Below are 25617 nucleotides of genomic sequence, written 5' to 3'. Positions count from 1 at the left end.
CTTTGACGGCAAAGGCGAGGAATGGCTGGCTTTAACGCCACACATTGTCATAAAGTCACGTGACCGCACATGCCTCCTTTATTTCGAGGGGTGGAGCTTAGCAAGCGTTAGAGCTGCGAATAATGACTTTTTTCTCTCAATATAGAGAATTTCAGAAAATTTGGGTGGAATCTAATGTGAGGTATTTTGATGTTTTAAGATCCTATGTTATTTGGGTTGCAGGAACCCTTTGCCTCGGGAAAGATCGACACCGGGGAGGTGGGGGTGGGGGGGGGGGGTGCACTCACAGATAGCATGCGTACACAAGCGCTTCCATGGGTTTTGAAAATACCCCCTAAACAGGTTTTACGCTTCGATGAAATAACACACCTAAACAAAGATTTCTGGCGCGGCTTTTCATGATATCAAGCTCCGAAACAGCTTCAATACAAACTTTATCCCCTGAACATTTTCTGCAACTATCCTTCATTGAGTCATTGGCCGCGTCCACGGAAAAAGGGGTCTTTTGTCAATGAGGAATGCGTAACGCGCGTTACGCGTTTATAGTTCCAAAGACGCTGAATTTCAACAAAAAGGGGTGCATTGATGGTTAGCTGAACGCATTTAGGGGGTAAATTCTCCATCTTGGCGCTCCTAAGTGTATGGCTGTCTTGAATTTTGGCCAATGACTCAATGAAGGATAGTTACAGAAAATGTTCAGGGGATAAAGTTTGTATTGAAGCTGTTTCGGAGCTTGATATCATGAAAAGCCGCGCCAGAAATCTTTGTTTAGGTGTTTTATTTCATCGAAGCGTAAAACCTGTTTAGGGGGTATTTTCAAAACCCATGGAAGCGCTTGTGTACGCATGCTATCTGTGAGTGCACCCCCCCCCCACCCCCACCTCCCCGGTGTCGATCTTTCCCGAGGCAAAGGGTTCCTGCAACCCAAATAACATAGGATCTTAAAACATCAAAATACCTCACATTAGATTCCACCCAAATTTTCTGAAATTCTCTATATTGAGAGAAAAAAGTCATTATTCGCAGCTCTAACGCTTGCTAAGCTCCACCCCTCGAAATAAAGGAGGTATGTGCGGTCACGTGACTTTATGACAATGTGTGGCGTTAAAGCCAGCCATTCCTCGCCTTTGCCGTCAAAGAGATCATGCTTAACGATCTCAGCATATCATAACTTTGACTGAAATTCACAATTACAAATGACCACTGATGGAAAAATTTATGGAGTTTGTCAAATGCACATAATTTGTGAAGAAAATGTCACACTGAGAACACCTTCAAAGTGTCAATTTTGCACCTAATTTGCACCTTTCAGAAAAGAAATCACCTTAAAAGGTACAGCTTAATTGCACCTATTTTTCTGAAAGGTGCAAATTTGCATCATAAAATGTGTTCCAGGTGTGACATTGGTAAAGGTGCAAAATTGAACCTACTTTTGATAGAGTGTTTAAAACATCCTCATCCCATCATTGTTAAAAACTCTTGCAATTTTCAAAAATAGACCCTATTCGAAAGTGAGGGAGCAAAGCAATCGAGCAGAACTTGAAGGATTTGTTGCACAATTTTTTGTAAATTTTATGCATTTTTGCAAGAAAAATATAAATTTTCTAAATTTCTGTGGGTCAACTGCATGACCGTCGCCAAGGGGGTGGGGAGGTTGCGCACGCAGCCCCCCCCCCTTAATTTTGGGTAAAAAGAAAATAAGCCCAATAATAGACGCAACAAATTTTCTGGGGGGAGGGGGGTTGGGAGTTTTGGAAAAGGGCGACTCGGTTTGTTGTTATTCATATCTATGGCCTTGTTTATATATATATATATATAAATATGAATAGCCTATAGCAAAAAAAAAAAAAAAAAAAAAAAAAAAAAGGTTTTCTTCAACACAACGGGGGCAGGAGTAGAGGGTAGGGGGTTAACAGTAACAATTGAACTGTATGTTATAGGCGCTAGGCTTGAGTGTATAACTACAATGGATAAGACTCAACGTTACTCGTTAGTGTTATCCCCTCCCTCTGCCCCCGCCGCGCTGCATTTGCAAAATGGGCAATGCCAATCATCAGCTAAAATTAATATTATTAGGGTCTAGAGATCTGAAAATATTTAAGAACTGAACACTAACTGTATTTTTTCTGCATTTGCATGGGTTTCGTGTGTAGCCTCTGGCTCTAACACTAAGTTACTAGCACAGTTCTCAACAATGGAGTCAGGTTGGTCTAGGCTTATTAGTGACTAGGCCTAGTGACACTTATAGATAGGGCCCTAGCCTAGCCGGTCTATACTAGAGCATAGGCCCCAGTGCAACGCCCCAGTGACAATGTTGTGAGGGAGTAGGGCCTAGGCCAAGGCCTATACCGTTTCACACCAACAAAATAGACAAACAAAGTTAGATCTAAAGCGTAGGTCTAGATCTAAGTAAATTCTAACTTCAACTTACCCCTTCCCGTTGAAAGTTGAGGCATCCCTAAACCAGTGGCGTACCGTGGGTCACGGCATTGGGGGGGCACCAGCAAAAAATTTGAGTCACTTAGTGAGCGCGCGAATTTGTGTATATATTGACCCAAAACAGGATTTTTTTAAAGGAATCCATTAAGAGTATACATATTTCATTACAGTCATGTAATGCGAGTGCCAAGTGCTTGCTGATTTTGTTAGAATTACATCTGAACACATGAAGCACTTTTTGTAGTCAATGTAATCATGATTATCATACGCATCTCACTAATCAAATATTGCGAGCGCGAAGAAAATTTAGATAATTCAGACCTGAAGCAGGGCAGTCTAAGGCTTGTTCGTAGGAATTCACTAAGACCATACGTATTTCACTAACCAACTGATGCGAGCGCGAAGCGCGAGCTGAAAATTTTGGATATGTAGATCAGAAAAAGGGATATTTCAAGGACTGCATGATTTTAGGAATTCATGGAAAGCAGACATATCTCACCAATCCATGGAAGCGAACGTAATCACGGACAGGAAATGTTTTATATTAAGACCTTAACATGGGGCAATCACTTTAAGTAGTCATGAAAAAGAACCATATGTCACTATATAAAACAATAATATATTTGGTGTATATTGACTTGAAAACGGGAGGTTTTCGTACAACAGGTTTATATATCTCTTTAAACAGACAATGCGAGCACCAGGAACAATGAAGATAGGGACCCTGAGCAAATTATGTTTCATAAAGTTTGATAAAAACGTAAATTTCCTATGTAAAATAACAACATGATTGTAATACAATATACAATTATAATGAATTATAATTTTTTCTTTCCCACTACGTTCCTCTTCCTTTCTCCCTCTTTTTCTCCTTTTCCCCGTTTTTTTTTTTTTTTTTTGGTCAGCCGATGGGGGGGCACGTGCCCCCCCCCATGCCCCCCCGTAGTTACGCCACTGCCCTAAACTATTAAGTATACCCTCCATTTTCCAGATTTATTTTTTCACGATCAATAGATTCATATATGCGCCTGCACTTCAATTCTCGGAAGCAAAAAGAGCGCGCTAGCTATACGTACATGAGGATTTGCTCAGTGCATGCTCACTGCGACACGTTTATGCGCGCGTACTGTAAAAAGTGATGATCAAATGAAAAGCGACGACCAAATGAAAAGTGCCGATCAAATAAAAAGCGACGATCAAATGAAAAGCGACCATCAAATATAAAGCGACCATGTATGGAATGCCGAAACCATCAACTTAAATTGTGATGATCAAATGAAAAGCGACGATCAAAAGAAAAGTGACCATCAAAGAAGAAGTGACGATCAAATAAAAAGTAACCATCAAATAAAAAGTGATCATCAAATTTAAAGTAGCCATCAAATAAAAAATAACCATCAAATAAAAAGCGACCATCAAATAAAAATTGACCATCAAATTAAAAGTGACCATCAAATAAAAAGTGAGCAACAAAAAAGCGACCATCAAATTAAAAGTGACCATCAAATAAAAACTGAGCATCAAATTAAAAATGACCATCAAATTAAAAGTGACCATCAAATTAAAAGTGACCATCAATAAAGTGATCATCAAATAAAAGGTGCCCATCAAATTAAAAGCGACCATCAAATGAAAAGTGACCATCAAATGAAAAGTGACCATCAAATAAAAAGTGACCATCAAATTTAAAGTGACCATCAAATAAAAAGTGACCATTAAATAAAAAGCGACCATCAAATTAAAAGTGACCATATATAAGAATTGATGATCAAATTAAAAGTGACCATCAAATTAAAAGTGACCATCAAATAAGTGATCATCAAATAAAAGGTGCCCATCAAATTAAAAGCGACCATCAAATGAAAAGTGACCATCAAATGAAAAGTGACCATCAAATAAAAAGTGACCATCAAATAAAAAGTGACCATCAAATTAAGTGATCAAATAAAAAGTGACCATCAAACAAAAAGTGACCATCAAATGAAAAGCGATAAATAAATTGAAAGTGACCATCATCAAATCTAAAGTGGCCATCATCAGTTCAAAAGTGGCCACTATCGAATCAAAAGCAACCATCATCAAATCAGAAGCAGCCATCATCAAATCAAAAGTGGCCACTATCGAATCAAAAGCAGCCATCATCAAATCAAAAGCAGCCATCATCGAATCAAAAGCAGCCGCCATCAAGTCAAAAGTGGCCGTCATGAAGTCAAAAGTAACCGTCATCAAATAAAAAGCAAGTAAAAAGTGGCCGTCATCAAGTCAAAAGTAACCGTCATCAAATAAAAAGTGGCTGCCATCAACTTACAGGTGTCCTTTTGGCGCGCACATCAGGAACGCCGAAAGGACAACATTGATTTGATGTTAGAAACTGATTTGATGATGGCTGGTACAGAGGGATATGATGCTGAAAATTGATATGATGATGGCCACTTTTGATTTACTGATGGCTGCACTTGATTTGATGATGGCTGGTACGGAGGTCCATCAAATCAAAAGTGACAGTGATCAAATTTTAGCCTTTCCGCGTTCCATATCTGATTGTGATTTTCAAGGATGGTCAGCACCCCCCCCCCACTTTCGGCTACCCCCCCCCCCGCATTTCAAAACGATTCCGCTTCCCTTTGCGGGTGCTCTGTACATGTGTAAGGAGGTGTGCGTGAAGGTGGGTGTGCGTGAAGGTTGCGCATGAGTGTGTGAAAGAGAGAAAGGGTGGGAGAAAGAAAAGATGGTTTATGGTATGTTCTATGCATGTAAGAGTGTGTGTGTGTGTAGGTGTGGTGTGAGGGCGTGTGTATGTGTGTAAGAGAGAGAATGGGGGAGATAGAGGACAAGTCACGTTGTTAGTCTGCAGGCGCAGACCCTGATTGAAAATTTGATCAGCAAGTGTGTCTCCACGCAGAGACTAGCACATACAAAAGTTGCTATTTCAATTCCTGAGCGAGAGGGCCGTAAGTACACAAGGCATGAATAGGCTCCACATTCAGACCCTTAACTCGAGCGAAGGGTTTGCACAGCAGACTACGTTGTTATGATGTTGATAGAGGTGTGCGCGCAGTTGTGTACGTGATGAAAATTTACGGGTGGGTGTGAGCGCGTGCGTGTGTGTTCTTGCATGACTTTATGTGAGGAGACGAAGCATCTAAACACATGGGCCCGTATTCTGAAGTCAGGTTTAAGTTAAACTCAGGTTTAAAGTTGTGGTTTAAGTATGGACAGCCAACAGTATCATTTTTTTTATTAAGTTGTACGTTTCTTATGTTTGCTGTGCTCTTTCTTGATTCATCGATGGTGAAGACAATAATCTATATATACTTCCTAGACAATCATGAATGATTTGAGAGCCAAATGAGTTGAAATATTATATCCTTACTGTTAGTGATTTATGTAACAATTGGCTGTTCATACTTAAACCACAACTTTAAACCTGAGTTTAAGTTAAACCCGACTTCAGAATACGGGCCATGAGGTTCAATTCCGAGCACGGCACTTTATGCCTGAGGACACAGCATTATCGTTCATAAATAGAAACGCAATTATAAAAAGGCATTATTCTATCGTCATCACGTGTTCTAAAAAAGGAAATATCCGACAGCTTGGATTTAAATATAAATCAGACACTCAAGAGAAGAAAATATTGAACCCCGCATTTTTTGTTGTTGAAATTGGAAAGGAAATCTATTTTTATGTTGACACCGATAAATCAGTTTTCATTATTTTATTTAATTTGGAAAACAATTCATCTGGCACCAGGTGTTTAAATGAGTTTTCTCAGAATATGAAAATTGATAAATTATATCGAAAGGCAACTGACAATATGGGATTAGAGCTAAAATACATATCCAGGGGCGTCTCTCATGTTTTTGCTGGTTCCTTTTTATACGCTCGCTCCCTCTTTCTCTCTCTCATTCTCTATTCATCTCTGTCTCACTCACACTTTCTCTATTTATCTGTCTGTCTCTTTCTCCCTTAATATTATTATTTCTGGATCAATACTTCAACCAGGAAAAGTATTTTTAATATATCAATTTAATATGTGAAAAAAAAATCAGGTTGCACGCTCATTCTGTTATAAGAATGGTGTCTCATTACTTTTCTCATTAAAGTAAAAATAAGATTTTAACATCTCCCTCCTTCCACCTCCCTCCCCCTCTCTCTCGTTCGTCTTTGTCTGCTCCTTAAAGGTCAAGTCCACAAGTAAAATGTTTATTTAAATCGGATGTAAAATCAGAAAGTTATGACATTTCAAAGTTTCGCTTATTTCCACAAAACAGTGATATGTACAACTCGGTGACATGCAAATGAGACGGTCGATGATGTCCCTCACTCACTATTTATTTTGTTCTCTATTGTTTGAATAATTTTTTATACAATATTTCATTTTTTACAGATTTGACAATAAGTACCAACTTGACTGAACCATATTGTATTAAACTATGCTGTTCATGGAGGAGATTCCCGTTGTTTCAATTGACAATGAGGAGAAAATTAGAATATTTCATATAGTAAAATACAAAAATAGTGAGTGGATGATCTCATCAGTCTCCTCATTTGCATACCGACCTGGATGTGAATATAACTGTTTTGTTAAATTAAGCGAAACTTTAAAAATATCATAACTTTCTTATTTCACATCCGATTTTGATGAAATTTTCAGTGTTATGCTAGTTGAATTTTTCTCTTTTTATTCAAATTAACTTTTTGTTGGGGTGGACTTGTCCTTTAATTGTCTTTGCCTTACTTTTTAATCTCCATTTTTATATCACAGGCCTGCACTCACTTCTCTATACTGTCATTCCTTTGATCCATTCAACGTCTTTGCAACCCATTTTCACCATCAACTTCTATCGCTATCGTGACATAAGATCGATGATTCGATGATATTCGCATTGATCCCGGAATGAGATGAGCGTATATCGACCGAATCAATTTCAAGAGCAGTCGGAATCAAAGGAATGAAGAGTGTGATGGGGTAAAAAGCCTAATAGGGGGCGGGGACGAGGAGAGAGAGACATTATACAGACACGGAAAACAGAGAGAGACAGAGACGGGGGGATATGAAGGGACACGCAAACACACACCCACCCACACACACTCACACACGCCCCGACTCGTCTGCAGGCACAGACCCGTTGCTTTTCGTAATTCGCATAGTGCATAACACATAGTCTGAATAAGTGAGACTATATTCACAATGTACAGTTGTTTGACACAGAGTCTTTGGAGTCTAGTCTTCACTCCAGACCTGTTATTGGTTTAAGTAGCAAATATGAGTCTGTGCTTGCAGACTAGAGACAGACAAGGTGTGTACGAGAGAGAGAGAGAGAGAGCAGGTCGGGAGAGAGGGAGAGACGGACACAAGAGAGTGAGAGAGAAGCAGACAGACAGAAGAATAGAGAGAAAAGGAATAAAAAGCTGAAGAGCAAACAACAACCCTGCACAGCACATTCACGAACAACAGCATTGCTCAATATGCGAAAAGTATTCCCTATTCACGAATCATGTCAGGCCGGGAAATGGATGCGGAGAAGGTCAACGTCAAAATTGCCAACAAAAGCTCCATGCGAGGAGTAATTTGTATTGGGAATAGAAGGCAATCTCCCATCACATCCAAAGGGCCATGTTTTATTTCACAATGTTAGACTGATGTATGGGCAAAGTGCTTCAATGAATGAAAGACGTGCTTTTTGCCATTCTCAACCAGCCCCCCCCCCCTAATGTCGTTTCTTTCTTCTTGTACAAATCGGAACCAATCTCTGTATATCCCTCCCCTCCCCATTTGCGCGCGCCGTTGATTAATGTACAGGCTGGCTATTGAGGACTGTGCTTTCGACAGCCATATTGTATTCGTATTACTGCTACCACTCTAACCATTCTCGTGAGCTTTTCATATTTTCGTGTTTACAAACGATTTATGATTGACGAATTCAAATAGATTGAATGAATAACATGGAGTCAATGCCAACCTGAAAGGCCGGGAGGTTACACGGTACTACACACCCGTCCGTGCATTAGATAACGAGTTATATTTAAAGGACAAGTCCACCCCAGAAAGATGTTGATTTGAATAAATAGAGAAAAATCAAACTAGCATAACACTGAAAATTTCATCAAAATCGGATGTAAAATAAGAAAGTTATGGCATTTTTAAGTTTCGCTTATTTTTCACAAAACAGTGATATGCACAACCAAGTCACATGCAAATAAGTTAGTCGATGATGTCTATCACTCACTATTTCTTTTGTTTTTTATTGTTTGAATTATACAATATTTCATTTTTTACAAATTTGACATTACGGACCAACTTGACTGAACCATATACTATTAAACAATGCTAATTCCACGTGTTCATGGAGGAATTAAGGGTTGTTACACTTGACAATCATGACAATGATGAGAAAATTAGAATATTTCATATTTCATATAATAAAATACAAAAGAAATAGTGAGTGGATGACGTCATCGGTCTCCTCATTTGCATATCGGCCAGGATGTGCATATAACTGTTTTGGGAAACTAAAGCGAAACTTTAAAATGTCATAACTTTCTTATTTTACATCCGATTTTGATTAAATTTTCAGTGTTATGTTTGTTGGATTTTTTTCTTTTTATTCTAATCAACTTTTTGTTGGGGTGGACTTGTCCTTTAATCCTAGGCCTGTACCATGGAGTTATTACAGCTCTATGCCTGTACATAGGCTACTTCATCAATTCACATTTATTTACAGCCGATTTTGAGAGATGTTCATACACTAGCTGTAGATGCCTGTGTTTTGTTTTGCTTTTTAAAGAAGATCATGGACATAAACTATTTACAAGCAACCAATAAATTTATTCTGCCAACGCGTACAAAGTCAATGAAAGTATCCCCACAGATATTGCAAAAATAGAAGCCCCAAGATACATCGAAATATCGATCAATGGAAAATTTAAAGTCTAGTTTAATTGCCGCCAAAACCAGCAGTCAAGAAGGCTATATGGGTTTAAGAATTTACTTCCCCCTTCTTATTTCAGTGTTCAAGTTACGCTTTAAACAATTGACCCCTTTTTTCCATGCCGGATTTATTCATTGGGGGTTCTTACCAATATTTCATGAGAGCCACTAACTCAGTTTTCCAGCAGATCCATGCTTGGTGTTGCTGAGTTGATATCACATGTATCATTTTATTTGTATTGTTTCTTTATCTTAATTAAAATCAAATCAAGTCAAATCGATATATTCGCAGCGAAACAACTTCCTTTAATATAAACCCAGCGCTAATGCCTATCTGCCTTGCTCCGTTTGTGAGATCTATGAGAAATATAGGATCCCTGGAAGTTTAAACCACAGATAAAATGGCGGTACGCCTCTTTTACCCTGAATTCATGGTTCCATGATTCGATTAAAAAGCTGAAAGGAAGTGGTTTTGGTGACGAGAGAGAGAGAGAGAGTGGGGGGGGGGGGGTGGCAGATACTGTAAACTTTTTATTCAGAAATTCTTATATGCACGAAACGGATTATTTGTACTTTGAGCTCCTGAGCGACCTCTCACTTTGTTATTGTTGTTTCTTTATTGTTACTGATTAATTTACATGTAAAGACATTGGTTTAATATTAAGTGCAAAACAATTTTCTTCGTGTTGTTTGTGCTCTTTGTGAAATAATTCTGATGAGTTTGGCTGGCAAACAGTCCTAGTAGTATACAGTAGTGTTGGGAGTAGTAGTAGTAATAGTAGTAGTAGTAGTAGTAGTAGTAGTAGTAGTAGTAGTAGTAGTAGTAGTAGTAGTAGTAGCAGTAGTAGTAATAGTAGTAGTAGTAGTAGTAGTAGTAGTAGTAGTAGTAGTAGTAGTAGTAGTAGTAGTAGGTATAAGGCAATAACATATTACCAGAATCAATTATCATTACCTAATTCTCACGAGCAGCACTTAAGTTGTAGTTGTTGTTGTTGTAAACTTCAAGTTGTATGAGAGCTAAAGTTGTTTTGCAATATTTTATCAAAAGTTAAATGATGTGTTTATTTCAGAACTCGCACTCGTCTGTAAATCGGCACGCAAATAATTGCCAGAAACACGACCAGATAAGATTGAAAACTAATAGATAAACACTAAACTTCGTGAAACCATGGACCCTGGTGAAACCATGGCAACTATGGTGTCAAGATGGAATCAAGAGAAAATTGATTTGTCTAGGAAAAAAATGATACACGTTTACTTTTTGGGTTCACTTGAAAAAAAGGATTTAAATTGAAAATATTATTGTGAAACTAAACTTAGTATACTATTAATGCAAGTGAGAGGTGAATAATATTTCTGGGTCGGTTTATAAGACGCAGATTCAGAAATTTAGTGGCGTAAATAACTCGACCTAAAAATGGCCGTTGTAATTACATCAGTTCTTTGTTCATTATGTAGTTCATGAAAATAATTCGATTAAAATGCCTAGCCCTGAACTATTGTGGCTCGTCTGGGGCGAAATAAAGACAGGATTGCGTGCTGGTGTGATATTAAGGAGGAGCATTTAGAGGGGTATTTTAGGAAGATGACTGATGACACTTTGTGGATCTTGACACTGGCTGCTGAATTCATCAAAATTAGGGAAGGGACCAAGCAACAGATGCGGCTACCATGCTATGCGCGCGGTCACTCTATATAGATCGAAATATCAGGAGGGGGTGAGGAAGAGAGAGGGGATGAGAAAAGGAGAGAGGGGTGAGGAAGAGAGAGTGGGAGGGGAGAGGGGGAAGGAGGGAGAGAGGGGGAGAAGGGGCAAGTTGCAAGTAGTGGGAAATAATTAGACGAATGAACAGATGAAAGTGAATGAAACTTTACACGATAGTGAGAAAGAACATTTTGGATCCGTGGATACATTCTGATTGCAAATGTGAGAGGGGTGAAGGGGGGGGGGGGGGGAGGGGGGTTGGGTTGGTCCCAGTCTCCATCATGTCTACAGTCTTTTGTGGTCATCATCATCATCAACCCCCCCCCCCTCTCGTTTTGTGGCGAAAATCTCCGAAAGAACTTTCAACAAATTAATGCATCTGCACATCTTTCCTCTAGTCTTTCCAACCACAAAGGACCGAGGGAATGAAAGAAAAGAAAGGTGGGAAAACCCCTGGAAATGTTAAGAAAGTACGACGCAAACGTGCCGGTTGCCATGGAAACCATGTAATTTATAAAATCACTAACCTGGGTTGTAGATTTTGTTTTTAGAAATATCCGAGGTTTAATATTTTTTTTAATCGATAATATTTATACTTTCTCCAGCACACTGAACGTCGTAATCTATCTTGAGTTTGGCAAAGTAAATTAATATTAAATATCTAATCGCACTTTCAAGTTTTTATCAAATGCTGACCAATTATATTTTTTTTCGTAGGTTACGTGTTGTCGACAATAATGGTTAAAATGTTATGAATTTATCAACAGCACAAGTTGCACTACCGCTCTAACTCTACTCTCTTATTCTTGGGTAAATATGATTTCTGTTTTACAAAAAAAAATCATCCACTCCAGAGTATCCTAATGTACATGTCAGTGGCTGTCCAAGTCACAGTTTGATACAAAGCCGATTTAGTCTTGAAAAAAGTCACGACACTTGATACATATTTTACATAAAAACCTCAAATCCGAAGGAAAAGCAAAGTCAATATTGAATGAGGTACATGATGATGACATCAAAATATAATTTTTATTTTACACTTTCACACACAGATGAATTTGAAGTTAACAGGTCAAATTGGCTTTATTCGTTTTCGAGAGTCAGAATATAGGGTCTTTGATTATAGACTAACGATGGAAGACGTGCATTAAGGGGGTATGTATCACGAGTCAGTCTGGAAGATAGATTCTTGGTAATGACATTGAGTAGTTGGACAGATGGGAATGAAATTTATGAATTCAAATGCGAGTACTTTGCCCCAGTTTTCCCTTTTCTCCTCAGACACTCTCCTCCCCGGTTCTGCTTCCTGTTCCAGCCATCCATTCTTTCTTTCTTTCATTCATTCATTCATTTATTCATTCATTAATTCATTCATCCATTCATTCATTCATTCATTCATTCATTCATTCATTCATTCATTCATTCATTCATTCATTCATTCATTCATTCATTCATTCATTTATTCATGCATTCATTAAATAATTCATTCATTTATTCATGCATTCATTCATTCACTCATTAATTCATTCATTCATTTATCCATTTATTCATGCATTCATTCATTCATTTATTTATTCATTCATTCATTCGTTCATTCATTTATTCATTCATTTATTCATTAATGTATTAATTCATTCGATAATTCATTATTAATTCTTTCATTCATTAATCTATCAATCCCATGTTCTTATGTATTCATTCATCAATACATTCATTCTTCCATGAATCATTCATGCATTTAATAATTCCTCACTGATTCATTCATGCATTTAACATTTCTTTCATTATCATACATGTCTTCATGTATTTATGTTATAAATTCATATATTCAATAATCCCTCTATTAATGTATACATCTATTCATACATTGATTAATTCGTTGATCTATTTATTCAATCATTCTTTCAATTAATTAGTTATTCAATCAATTAATTACATACTTTCCATTCATTCATTCCGAAAGTAAGCCATTAATATTCTATAAATAAAAATCAATTTAAATCAATTTAAACTTTAAATCCATTCGTCGATTTATTCAGAGAAGTAGGACAGTTCACTGATTCACCCACTTATTTTTGCTTTCATTAATCAATTCCTCGTTCTAGCAATCTCTTTATCTTCACATTGGATCTTCGTGTATCTTGTATTTCAGGCTGATATCAATTCTGTTTTTTTTATTATCTAAATACAAATTTGAGCTCCTGGACAAACGGGCAATATTTTGTGTGTTTTGTATTCTGAATTAGGTAAAGACGAAAACCATACCTAAAATAATGTCATAACGAAACCTCCGAACCAACAAATATGTTCGGTTTAATATGGCTTGTCACATAGTTTAACTTTAACATGGCAAGAAACATGTTGGCAATCTTTATCAACTCGACTATGGTCAAGAAAATATGCAATAAAATTAGGCCTACAACTAATTTGAAGCTCTCATTTCTGTTAACATTACAGTTGCTCAATACGAAATGAAGCCCCCTTTTTTACCTTGGTCATTGACAGATGGGGCCATTGGGGGCTTTGAACCCCCTCCCCACCCACAAAAAATGAACGACCAAGATAAAAGGGGAAAGACAGGAAAGAAAAAAAGAGGTTGCAATATGATATCATTCATGTCATCTGTGGAATGTTAGCAAAAAATTATCAGAAAATTAGAATTTCATTTTAAAAAGGCAACAATTTTCCCACATACGCCACGTTGTACCCCTTAACATTTTTGGCTCATTGTGCAACTGAACTTGAAGATAAAAGATTGAAATTATATAGATTTAACCAATGGGTGATCTCTAGGCTTGTAGCAAAGTGGCAAGATACAAGATACAGGCACTTTAAACGAAACCTACTCACCATGGAAGAACTGCGTTCTGCAAGTGGAAACACAGTTACAATTTCACGGACAGATTTCAACAAGAAAACATATTCCAAACAAAGCTATTAATTAAAAATGATTCACTCGAGTGGAATCATTCAGGTGCCAGTCTTGAATGTCCATTATACTCTAGGTATTACCGGGAAATGGCAGGAAAGCAGCCAGAGTTCAAGGATGTAGAATTAATTGCATTTGCTACGACATAAACAAAAAATATTCAAAATCCAGATGTTGATTTTAAAAGACGATGGTTCAAAAAATATTATTGCGGAAGGGTAATGTTCCATTCAGGAGATGAGGGAGATTTCGCAAACCACTAGGCAGACGTTTTCTGAAACATAGAGAATCTATTGTCAAAGTAGCCCTTCATCATGACAAAGCAGTCTTTGTCAAAAATCGGTGAATCAAAACAGCAGTGTCGTCCTGGGGCCCGTCTTACAAAGAGTTACGATCGTATCTCTATGGAAATCCATCAGTGTCATAATTTTTTCAAAAGGAAATTTGCAGATTGTCCTTTGAAAACAAAGGAAAAAACACCACATTGTCAAGAAATCGATGAATTCATGAATATACATCATATCTAGAAAAAAAAATTGAACAAACGTGCATTTTATATGTTGACTTTGCTGGCTTTCCATATTTACGATTGATCGGATCAATCGCAACTCTTTGTAAGATGGGGCCCTGGACTCTCGACAAACGACATATTTGCAATTTTCCGTCAGCTCCACATCTTAGAACGATCTGCTATCTCGATTTACCATCCTTTGACAAAGACCTCTAAGATGTTCATTGTAATTTGACTTTTGGCATTTTTAAAAGATTTAGATTTTGGGTAGAAACCGTCCCCGTTTCAATTGCGGCAACTCGCTAAGATGATTATTTTATACCACATTTGGCAGGTGAGGTGTGTGCGGATTTTTATTCTACATGCCTCCTCTTTCAAGTTTTTGAAGGATTGTAATATAAAAAAGAGCAAAGAAGAAATTACAAATATGCGTATCATCTTTTCCCTTGATGAAGGAACTCCTTATCATCTTATACAGGCTTCAGATATTCCTGTGACGTGAATTTCTAATGGATTAATGAATGAATAAAATATGCAACCCTGGTTTTCTCCTCGTTATATAAAGATTTCATTCTCTTTTAAACTTGGAAAATTTAAGCCTACCCCAGGCCACATAGCGAGTGCGCAGCGTCAATCTAGAGCCCGGGTATCGAGGCACTGTCTCCTTTGGAAAAGAAACAAAAATCTCTTCTTTCATAGGGCTTATTAGAAAGATTCTACCAGATAATTTCAAATGCAAGTGATCAGTTACTAGTGAAAGCAGAGGTTCTGAGCAGGAGTGTCATCTTTGCCATGGCAACTCGATGTAGGCTTTAAAAATAACATACACGGAGGATAAGAAGATACGCCGGAGATCCCGCCACTGGCGTAGATTATCATAGTTCTCCATTTCGCAGTGTTGTGGTAGTGTTTCGTAACACATTGGATTAATGTGAGGATAAAAGGGTAGAATAATTACTAGGAATGGGAAAGAAGGAAAGATAATAAGAGCTAATCATTTTTCTAGGGAAAGAGGTTAAATCTCCTTTACCTGGCCGTAACCATGGCGATCTAGGGGTTTGCGTTTTCGTATTTCCTTCTCTTCTTCTTCTCCTTCCTCTTCCATTTTTTTTTGGGGGGTCGCATTTTCTACGAAGGAAATGTAGATCGATACTAACTCCATGGTGGACTATTTTTGTCGACAAAAAAATATTTGTAAGAAAGTAAATCCCCTCTCAAAAATTTGTACGGGCTCACTTTATCAAGAAAATTTAAAAGTGAGAGTGGATTCTAACAGTTTTTGGACAAAGTCAACGAAAAGGGTTACTCCATGGAGATTTCCATGGCCAAACTTAAACTTTGAGCACGGATCAAATTTAAAACGCAAGCAATATGATATTCTACATTTCGATATCATAATTAAATCTAACTCAAATGGTTGCATCAAGCAATAATTTTATGGGAAGGCTGTAATATCGAGGTTTATTGTTACCATCATCGTAGATCTTCAATAGAACTATTTAGTTTTCGCATAGTAATTTTTTTTAAACAATTAAATATTCGCTGGAAATCAAGGACACCGAAGATGATCGACACAGACAATCAAACGGTGGAGGTGCCGTGGCCGAGTGGTCAATGGCGCCTGGCTATACATTGAAAGTCTGGGGTTCGATCCCGGCCGCGGCACCTATGCCCGTGAGCAAGGCATTCAATCTAACATATCCTGCTTTCAAATAAATGGAAATGTTATGTGCATCATTGGTAACTAGTGTGTGCAATTGTTTAAATATAAAAATAAATAAAATGCGGCCGGAACCAGTGTTATTGCATGTAATTTTTTTCATTTCAGCCATTGTGCATTTTTCTAAATGAATTATTTTACTCTTGATACACACATTAGATTTAGTTTTAACTCATATGAGAACTGATGATAATCACAATTGTAATTTACGATTAAATCATAATTAATATTCCACTTGTGGGAAAGATGAAAATATAAGTGTGATCTTCCTCATTTACTTTTATCATATTTAAGGAGACTATATCATGCTAGAAATATGGTCCGCTGCAAAAAACGATCACTCATTCAAAATTATAATGGTTAGTACTAATGATGATAAATTATTATAAATATATATATTTTTTTTTTTTTTTGGGGGGGGAAGCAGTCAGGGGACTATTTGCATGTATTTCCATACACACGAAATTGCGTTTATGATTTTGATGATTTACATGAAATGGCAGCTGCCAAAAACCTTTCTTTAGTTTTAGAACCACCCCCCCCAAAAAAAAAAATGCATGTCACTATTCAAATTCATAAATAGATTATATTGATGAATTTGCCTAAAACGGTTATGGCGTGGAGGGTGCCAACTAAAAATGTGTTTTATTGTTTAAATTTTCAGATTTTACCTAAAACATTATGATCATGAATTAAGCACTGAATATAGAAAGGTGTGTATTTCATTTTGTATGACATAACAGGTCGCTTCTTGCGGGTGACGTCATATGATTACATAATTCATAATTCTATTCTTTGAATCTTAGTCAAATCTTTATTAGTATATCTTGATCGTAGTCAAATCTTTACTAATATTATATCTTATTTTACGCATACCTCTTTTTCTTTAAAGCCAACTTTATATGACTGTATGAGGGTTGATATCTCTTTTAAGTTTGATGAAGCAGATTAGCAAGCGAGTAACGTATTTTTCAATTCTTTATTCCATTTCCATTCAAAACATAATACAAAGTAATATAAAGTAATACAAATCAAATACAATTTTACAGACGAGCATTCTTACTTCGTAAAACAAAAAACAGTATAATATTGAGCATAAATGGAAATGAGGGGGGTCCACTAAAAAGCAAATCTTGTAAAGTGTGAATCCCCCTTGGAAATGAGGAATGGAGAAAATATAATCGACTTATCATATATGCGTTTATATACAGGGAAAGAAAAAAGAGAAGGAACAAAAAGGTCGAAATCATATTGATGTAAGCATAATTACAGAACAAGTGCAAAGTTATTCACACAAATTAATGAAATATAAAAGGCCTTAATATTTTACTCATAAATGGCCGGCATATTTTGTTGGCCTGTCTTGGGAGACTAATATATGGGACACTCTAGTCGACCCCTTGGCCAACTTCAGGGCTTATAAGCTGGCTATACTGCACGGTTGTGATGCAGGTTTGATTGGGCGAACGCATGCGAGGCTATATCGTCAAAATTATAATGCCGTCTCGACCACTTCACCGAAATATATGAAATATATTCCCCACGGTAGAAGCCAGCACAATATACGCGGGGATTAGGCGCGGTGCGACACCACTGCCCAAAATGCATCTACGCAGTTTCATGCCGTGCGCAGCATCATGCTTTCCTATCGTAGGATGCGATGCTTTATTTGGCGTACAACGGTGCGGCGCCGCGAGCAGGCTGGCAAACCGATTGCGCGCGAACACAAAATCCAAATCGGGAATATTTCGGGTACAGTGGGAATGATGCAAAATAGTGATTTACGGCAAAACGGGAAGATTGGCAGATTGAATATTATATTGGTGGTGTGTTTGTGCGTTGAATCGGTAGACAGGCAGCAGCATGGGGAAGTGATTTCAGCGCAGATTGGCGTTGCCTGGCTCCATATGAATTTTGTCATAAATTATTTATCTCAGCGGTGGGTTCAACGTGAGTACACTGACTTACGGGCCAGCAGACTTCATCATCCTCCTGAAATACAAAGTAGATTGTCTTGCATTCTCTTTGCTCATTGTGATTATAGATCCAATCGAGATGTAATCAAACTATTTTGTTTTGTAAACCATAATGCATTCTGATTCGAATAACTTCTGAAAATCGCAATCGCTTGTGGATTCATTCATTTTATTTGCCTGATTCATATAGAAAACAAGAAGTAGTATTTTAAGGGACGAAGGACAAAAGTCAAACAAACATTATTAAACAATAAATTTGAGCAAAATGTGTTATATAAGACAATGGCTATGACCATAATGATATCACAGGTTTTTTTATCATGATTATTGTTTACAGAATTCTTCATAATTTATGAAATGTTTGGCTTTCTAAAAGATATAGAGCATATTAGATGATATATTACTTTCATTCATTCATTCGTTCATTCACTCATTCATTCATTCATTCATTCATTCATTCATATATTCATTCATTCATTCATATATTCATTCATTCATTCATTCATTCAAATAAACATGCATTTTCTTTCATTCTCATAAAATATCATTTTTCATTATAAATTATACCAAATCGAGTCAAAAATAGAGTAGAAATATGAAACAGATTTGTTAACAGTACAAGGCGTCATTCCCTATAATGAGCACAAGCTATACGCCTGTAACACAAATGCAATACAAATACTGACTCTGTTATTATTATATTTCATAAGTAACTTCTAAATAATGAATGAAGTTTGGGTTAAAAAAATCTCCCTTTAGTGATATTACCCTCGAAGATAAACTACTTTAGTTGAGATGACGCAATGATTATGATATTCTTTTAGAATAAATATCACCCCACAATAACTTATTTTCTTGTTTGATTTGGGGGAAAAATAGTATTTTCGAATGTCGAATGTACAGGCTATTCATAAGTAAAGGGATTTAAGGATTTTGGGGTCCTATTTTAGAAGAATTCAGAAAAAGAATGTGTACTCCAAAAAATCTCCTCGCGAAAATTGGGCTAATCAAATATGCATGACCTTCATTTAAAAAAAGGACGCCATTGACGTAAATTGAAAATAAAGACTGCTACGCAAAAAAGTTATCAAGTTACAGCTTTCACATTTCAAACGTGTGATAATCCTATACCTGTCGTCTTAAGCCAGTTTAATATAGGGAAACACATTCTTTGAATTCTGCCTCGATGCAAAAGTGATCTAAAAAGCGTTTGTGTATACTTGTGATTAAAACAAGGCCGGGCGAACTTGAAAATTACGAAACAGTTGAGCGACCCCTATAGTTAAAATGTTTATTTATGACGTTCAAAAAGTCAAAGGGGTATAAATGAATGTAGGTGAATGCTGCCGGTGAAACTTGAAGAATGTCAAGTTTGAGGAGAAAAAAGGAGGTCAGCGGCTTTGGCGAAGGGTGACAGATTCAAGGTTTAATCGCTGAATTAAGCAAGGGAGAGTGGGTTGAAAAGGTTAGGACACGAGAGCTCGGAAAACTGATATTTGCACGATAAGTCATCAAAGAAACCACGTTTGATGACAATTCCGAACGTTTACTTTGCAAAAGTAGATCTCCCCCTCCAGTTGCTCACCTCATCCCGCTCCGCCCTTAACCACGTATTTTTGAAAACGTTCAGTCTTAAAGGTAACTGTTAGTATTACAAAGGTCTTATTCAAAACAAAATCCAGAACTTGATGTTTGTTGTATTTGATGCATATTGTTGATAATGGATTTGAAAAAAAAAACACCCAGGAAGAAAATGAAATGAAATAAATTTCCATATTTCAGATGTCTGTGTCAGAAAAACATTCAACATTATCTCATGCATGTCATGTAGAGTAATTGTATCACATGTTGTATATTGAATAAATTTCGGAGGGTGTTTTCGGTCTCTTTATTTTTCACAGTTTGAAGCACGGAATGATGAGCAGACACGGGGCAAATTGCATTTTGTAGCTCAAATTAATGTTAATCAGTGGCTTTATTCTCTAGGTCTTTTACAATTTTGCTATTCCAACTTAAGAAGTGTAGATTGTGTTCCCCAACTGCTCTAAATCTCTAAACACTAAAGTAACATAAAATCTATTACCATCGGGCTTTGCTTTTCGAATAAGGACAGACAAGTTTCTCACATGCGCATCACACAACCTTGATACCCTAAAAGTCCTATATTCAAAACTTTTCTGGAGGCAGTCGACCCTAAAACTCCCTTCCAAATGTATGCACAGTGAGCAAATCAATTCAGTATTTTCATTATCTAATTCGATCCTGTCATATATCCATATGTCTTGGAAGAATCCCATTCATTGCGCAATAAGAGAAACCTCTTTGTACTGATTGCCCTTTTCATTTATCGTTTATTCTTCCTCTCTGTCAAACTAAGAATTCATTCCTCTTCGTTGACGACCCTGGGAACGAAAGAAGGGGGAAAGTCCGGATTTCAAGCACCCATCCATCCTTAACGATTGAATTTCAAATCTCGAGGTACACTCTACAAAAATGCCAGATCAAGTCACGTGACCTTTATCTTGAACTTTGAATGAGAACACCCGTTATCCAGCCACCCTTTGTTTCTCGTTTCCCCTTTCCGTAATCATCCCGGCTTCTATAAAGTCTAAGAACAGTATACCGAAGTATTTATATGAAAATGAATTAAAAGAGCGAATTTATTATTTGAGGCCGCCACCATTTTCAAGCTTTAATCGCTCACGATGGCGGCCTCCTGCATTCTTTTTAACTATGATATTTCATTTTGAACAAGTGAATAATGCATCTCATTAATAATTATTTATCATTTGCTTATAATTATTGTTCTGTTGAATATGTATCACCTTTGTATATGTTACGTTGCATATTCATCATGAATGCAGAAACAACATGAAATCAAATCAAATATAAAAAATGGAGCATGCCAAACAATCACTTTTAACTATACAAGATAGTATCATAATAATTATTATATCCGGTCGATTTATATTCAATCCCTCTGGCAGAAGGTATTACACGCCAATACACATTGACATTCTATCATTCTCATCCTTCAAACTCACTCTTATCTTCAAACATACGACCCGTCGAATCCTTTCTTCTTCTTTTCTTTCACTCCAGCATGCATGCTTCGTCTAGTCTCTGTTGTCTTAGCAACCGGGAGAATATGAATTTCCACGGCGAAATCATGAAAATTCAACAGTGTTGAAAAGGATGTCGAGTTTTATCATCCATTTCAAACTCGAATCAATCGGTCCATTCGCTCTGTTCACTGCAGGTGATATGCTCTCCTAAAACCATATCGTACATCGATTCTTTCGAAGAAATTATGATAAAATCTATATTTGAGGGTCTCTCTCTTACTTTCTTTCTCCTTCTCTCTCTCTGTATTTCTCCCGCACATAAGTTGGCATACCGTTGTAACATAAGGTGAAGGACAAATTGACTTTTGAGAAAATTCGGTTAATAATCGATATTTGCATTGCAGGTGGAATGGAAAATCAGTGTCAGTTATATCGGTGACCATTTCCACATCCATGGGGCAAGGGCGCCCTCCCTCGATGGTCTGCCAAAAGTAATGTCTATATACGGAAAACAAAGGAGGTACCCATACCCCTCGATTGTTCTGGTAAAAATCTTACAAACGGGATTTTTGGTGCTAATTTGTCAAACGAAAGTTTAGAAAAAAAAGAATCTCCCCTACGTGATAGAATTCGGAAATCGATACTGTCTGCTATTATCCGGATTATTCCACCCTCGACCAATGAATTGTCTATGAATGAAAGAGGTATGCAAGAGCAAAAAGCAAACTTCCAAATATGAAATAATTAATATTCTCGCAATCGTGTCCAAACACATCCTAAAATATGAAAAAATCCACGGACGTATGCGCTTACGCCTTCCCTCCTAAGAAATCACCCCCCCCCCTTCAGTTCTATTATAGGGAGTGTCAATGAGAATGGCACCATTTGCATTTGAAATCTACGCATGCTGACCTCATGTCGGTCGCTTTGCTCGCTCGCCTGTGTATTCTCTTAAATATTTTTTCTTGCTTTACCCGGATAAGAAGCGTTTCGAACGACCCTAGGAAAATGTGCCTGTTTCTGCGGACGTATGTGTGTGAGCATAAGATTCTATTTATGACAAATTAAACAATGTAATTAACAGCTTTTTAATTCAATTGTATTCCATTGCACCTCTGTAGACACAACTTTTCAGTAAGAAGGGCTACATTGATTTTTAACTCTATAAAATATTTTTTTATGTTTTTAATGTCAGGACCATGATGTAAAACAGTTTTCTAACTGATCTTGTAATCCTGATTAAGTAGGTGTGAATATATATACATGTAACATCATGAATAATTATCGATGTCTGCCTATCTCTGCCCCGTCTCTATATCTATATCTCTGCCTCTCTACCTCACCCTCCTTTTATCCCTCATCTTTTCCCACTCCCACTCCCTTCCATCTTCCATCAATATTCTTTCACTCTTCTTCTTCTTCCTCCTCCTCCTCCTCCTCCTCCTCATCCTCTTCTTCTTCTTCTTCACCCTCCTCCTCCACCTCCTCCTCTTTTCCTTCTTCTTCTTCTTCTTCTTCAAGGCTTGACTATCATCCGACCCACCCCACCATTCGGCATGGTCGGTACACCATACCGCTCGCAAATATTTGAGGGAATAATTGCGCCCTTACATTCGGAGTAATCACAAAGAGTAAACACGTCTGTTAGGTCGAAGCCGAAATCTGAAGAGGTCATCAGTGAATAGGGACTCGTGTTTGGCTCGCTCTTCAGACTTGCCCTTCTCGCTTTCCCCCTTTTGTTGCTACTTTTCATTATAATTCGAAAAAATTATCACTCCGCCCCTCAGTATATTTTAGAAATCGTAATTTTGGAATATTCTTCACATTTTTTTAAATTTTCCAATAGTCTGAAAGATATTTCCCTTCACATTAATGTCAGACGAATGTGTGTTGAAAATATCATGATAAGGTAATGTGTACTTGTTAATCAATCAAGAACTATACGAATCGAAAATTTGATCTTTTACTTTCGAATTTAGTTTTATCATGGAACCTTTAATCGAATCCGGTATAATGCAGTAGTCTTCGAAAGTCAATCGATGAATTTGATTTGGTTTGATTTATTTATTTTTCTTATGCATAACAACATGGTAACATAAAATATAACAAACACATTTTGACAATAAAGCCATATATCAGTGAACATACAATCACTTGCGGAAGATGGTTTTTTTATTGCAAGCAAAAATGCTCGAAAAAAATGACTTAGCGAAACAAATATTAAATATAATAGAGCTCCGATGTGAATTACAGAACGTGTTTTCATGCACTGATATAAGTTTGTAGCGTAATTTTCACATAGTGATACTGGCGCTTCACAATATCATCTGCATTTTTGCCATCAGATCACGTGACTTTGTGATGCAATTGGTGGTGCCCTACTTTGCTCTACCTCTTTACAATAACACGGATTTATGCTTTACTTGCATTCTAAACCATGAATCATTCGTTCATTTCCTCAGGACACAAGCAAGATATAGGCCTAATGTATCCATAATCTACGAGTAATAATCAATCCATATAACAACAACACAGCAGAAATGCCTTCCTGCTTTAATTACATGTTGTGTCACGTGACTTTATAGCACATCCTTTACCATGTTTGTTGGATCATTGGTACCGTTCAGTGTGATAGAATAATGTTACTTTAAACTTGTATAAACCAAGAATCAGAAGAATCAGGCAAGGAAATGAACGTAAAGAATATGAATAGAAATGCGTCCCCCCTACTTCCGGTACATTTCCCAGGCCACTGAGCCAGCAGCTATGAATGATGGCCCATACCCAAATTTCCCTTCCTCTTATCAGATTCTACACCTGTATCTTGCTCTAATAATGATATTCATTTCATAAAATGCATTGCAAATCTATACAGAGATTAGATCACCACTACACGTACAATGCACTAGCGTACCTACGGGGGGGGGGGGGCAGAGGGGGCAGACTGCCCCCCCCCTGGCGAATCACAACCCATGCAAGGGACATATCCCTGCCCCCCTGACGAGTCTTGAAGACTTTTTTTTTTTTTTTTTTTTTTGCTTGTCAAATTTTTGGCGGACGAATATGCCCCCCCCCCCTGTGGAAAATCCTAGGTACGCCACTGGTACAATGACTAGGCAATGCTGACGGCAAAGGATTTAATACTTACATTGCTGTTGTTGTTGTTGTTCATATCGTCTGTCCTACTCGAAACAAGAAGACGGTGTATAATCCTCTTCAGAGTGATCTTATGAAGATTTGAAGCTGTTGGCTTACTTCCTACCAGCAATCAAGAGAATACTCATGTCAAAGCGACCTCCCCTTATCCGCTGTAAACACTGTCAAAGGATTCGTGATTTGTTTCCGGAGGAAACAAGAAGAAAGAAAGAAAGAAAGACGCCGTGCCGTGATTGCGTTGCGTAGTAGTAGGAGAATCCCACTCTCTGGAGAGAAATCAAGGTTAAAAGCACAATCTCGGATTTCCAGGTCTCGTCGCTTGCTCGGCCTCACAACCAGTTTGAAAACACAGGTGTAAGTCGGCAGTGATGCCTAGCTGTCGATTTTATATATCATAAATCGATGGAAGTGCTGCAAAGTCGGGGAAACTTGAGCTTCCGCGAGCAGCGACGTGATTTTTGAAACCGCGGTATTTTTGTAGCTATCGCTGTAATATACAGCTCGATCGTCTGCGCTGATGACTTCGAGCTTGGCTCTGATGCGTGTAGTCGTTCAATACTGCGTGGCAATGGCAATGGGCGGCTGTATACTATTCAATGGAACTCGAATGTGACTATAAATACAGGTCGTTCAAAATGCACTGCCTGCGGGGGAAAGGCACAGCGTGCGCCTAGCTTGCGGAGCCGATTTCAACCGGGCATGGAGGCTTGGTTCATAATTGACTGAGAAAGAACCTGCGAGACATGGAGAAGAAGGGAGAGAGGATGAGAGGGAGAGGAGGAGAGAGAGAAGGAGAGTGGAAGGAGATAAAGAGTAGGGGTTGCAATGCGGATGGAAGGTTAAGGAGGCAGGAGCATCAGAGAAAGGCTTAGCGTGCGCCAGCATTTTATAAATTCCTTCTCCGTTGTTCCATTTTCGCTGGTAAAACCACCAGTTGCCCTATCTGAAAAGTTGTTTCCCCGTTATACATTTTAAATTCAAATCCCGGTTTTACCAGTTCTTTATCAATCACATGGACAATGAAAATGATTTCGTTTGATTTTATTGTTTCCCATTCCATAAAGAATAAATATGATTCATCTTAAACATATACATGAGAAGAAAAAAATCATTGTCAAAGAAATGCAATGAACATGAAACTTGAATACGAGGAACCTACTAAAAGCATAGCTTATTAAATGA

General features: G+C 37.5%; 1 protein-coding gene across 1 annotated transcript in view; it reads right to left on the bottom strand.

Moving 5' to 3' along the window:
• The window catches only part of LOC129276412 (uncharacterized), an 80548-nt gene extending 55502 nt beyond the window's left edge, over window positions 1–25046 (bottom strand). Inside the window, exon 1 of the mRNA XM_064109419.1 lies at window positions 24428–25046. Within this exon, the coding sequence (XP_063965489.1) occupies window positions 24428–24451 (24 nt within the window). The 5' untranslated portion in view covers window positions 24452–25046. The remainder of the gene's footprint in view (window positions 1–24427) is intronic.
• Between the last annotated feature and the right edge of the window lie 571 nt (window positions 25047–25617).

Source organism: Lytechinus pictus, chromosome 14, assembly GCF_037042905.1.
Source record: "Lytechinus pictus isolate F3 Inbred chromosome 14, Lp3.0, whole genome shotgun sequence".
In the NCBI taxonomy this organism is placed as follows: domain Eukaryota; kingdom Metazoa; phylum Echinodermata; class Echinoidea; order Temnopleuroida; family Toxopneustidae; genus Lytechinus; species Lytechinus pictus.
The sequence above is the reverse complement of the archived record's forward strand: the minus strand, read 5'-3'. Positions and strand labels throughout refer to the sequence as shown.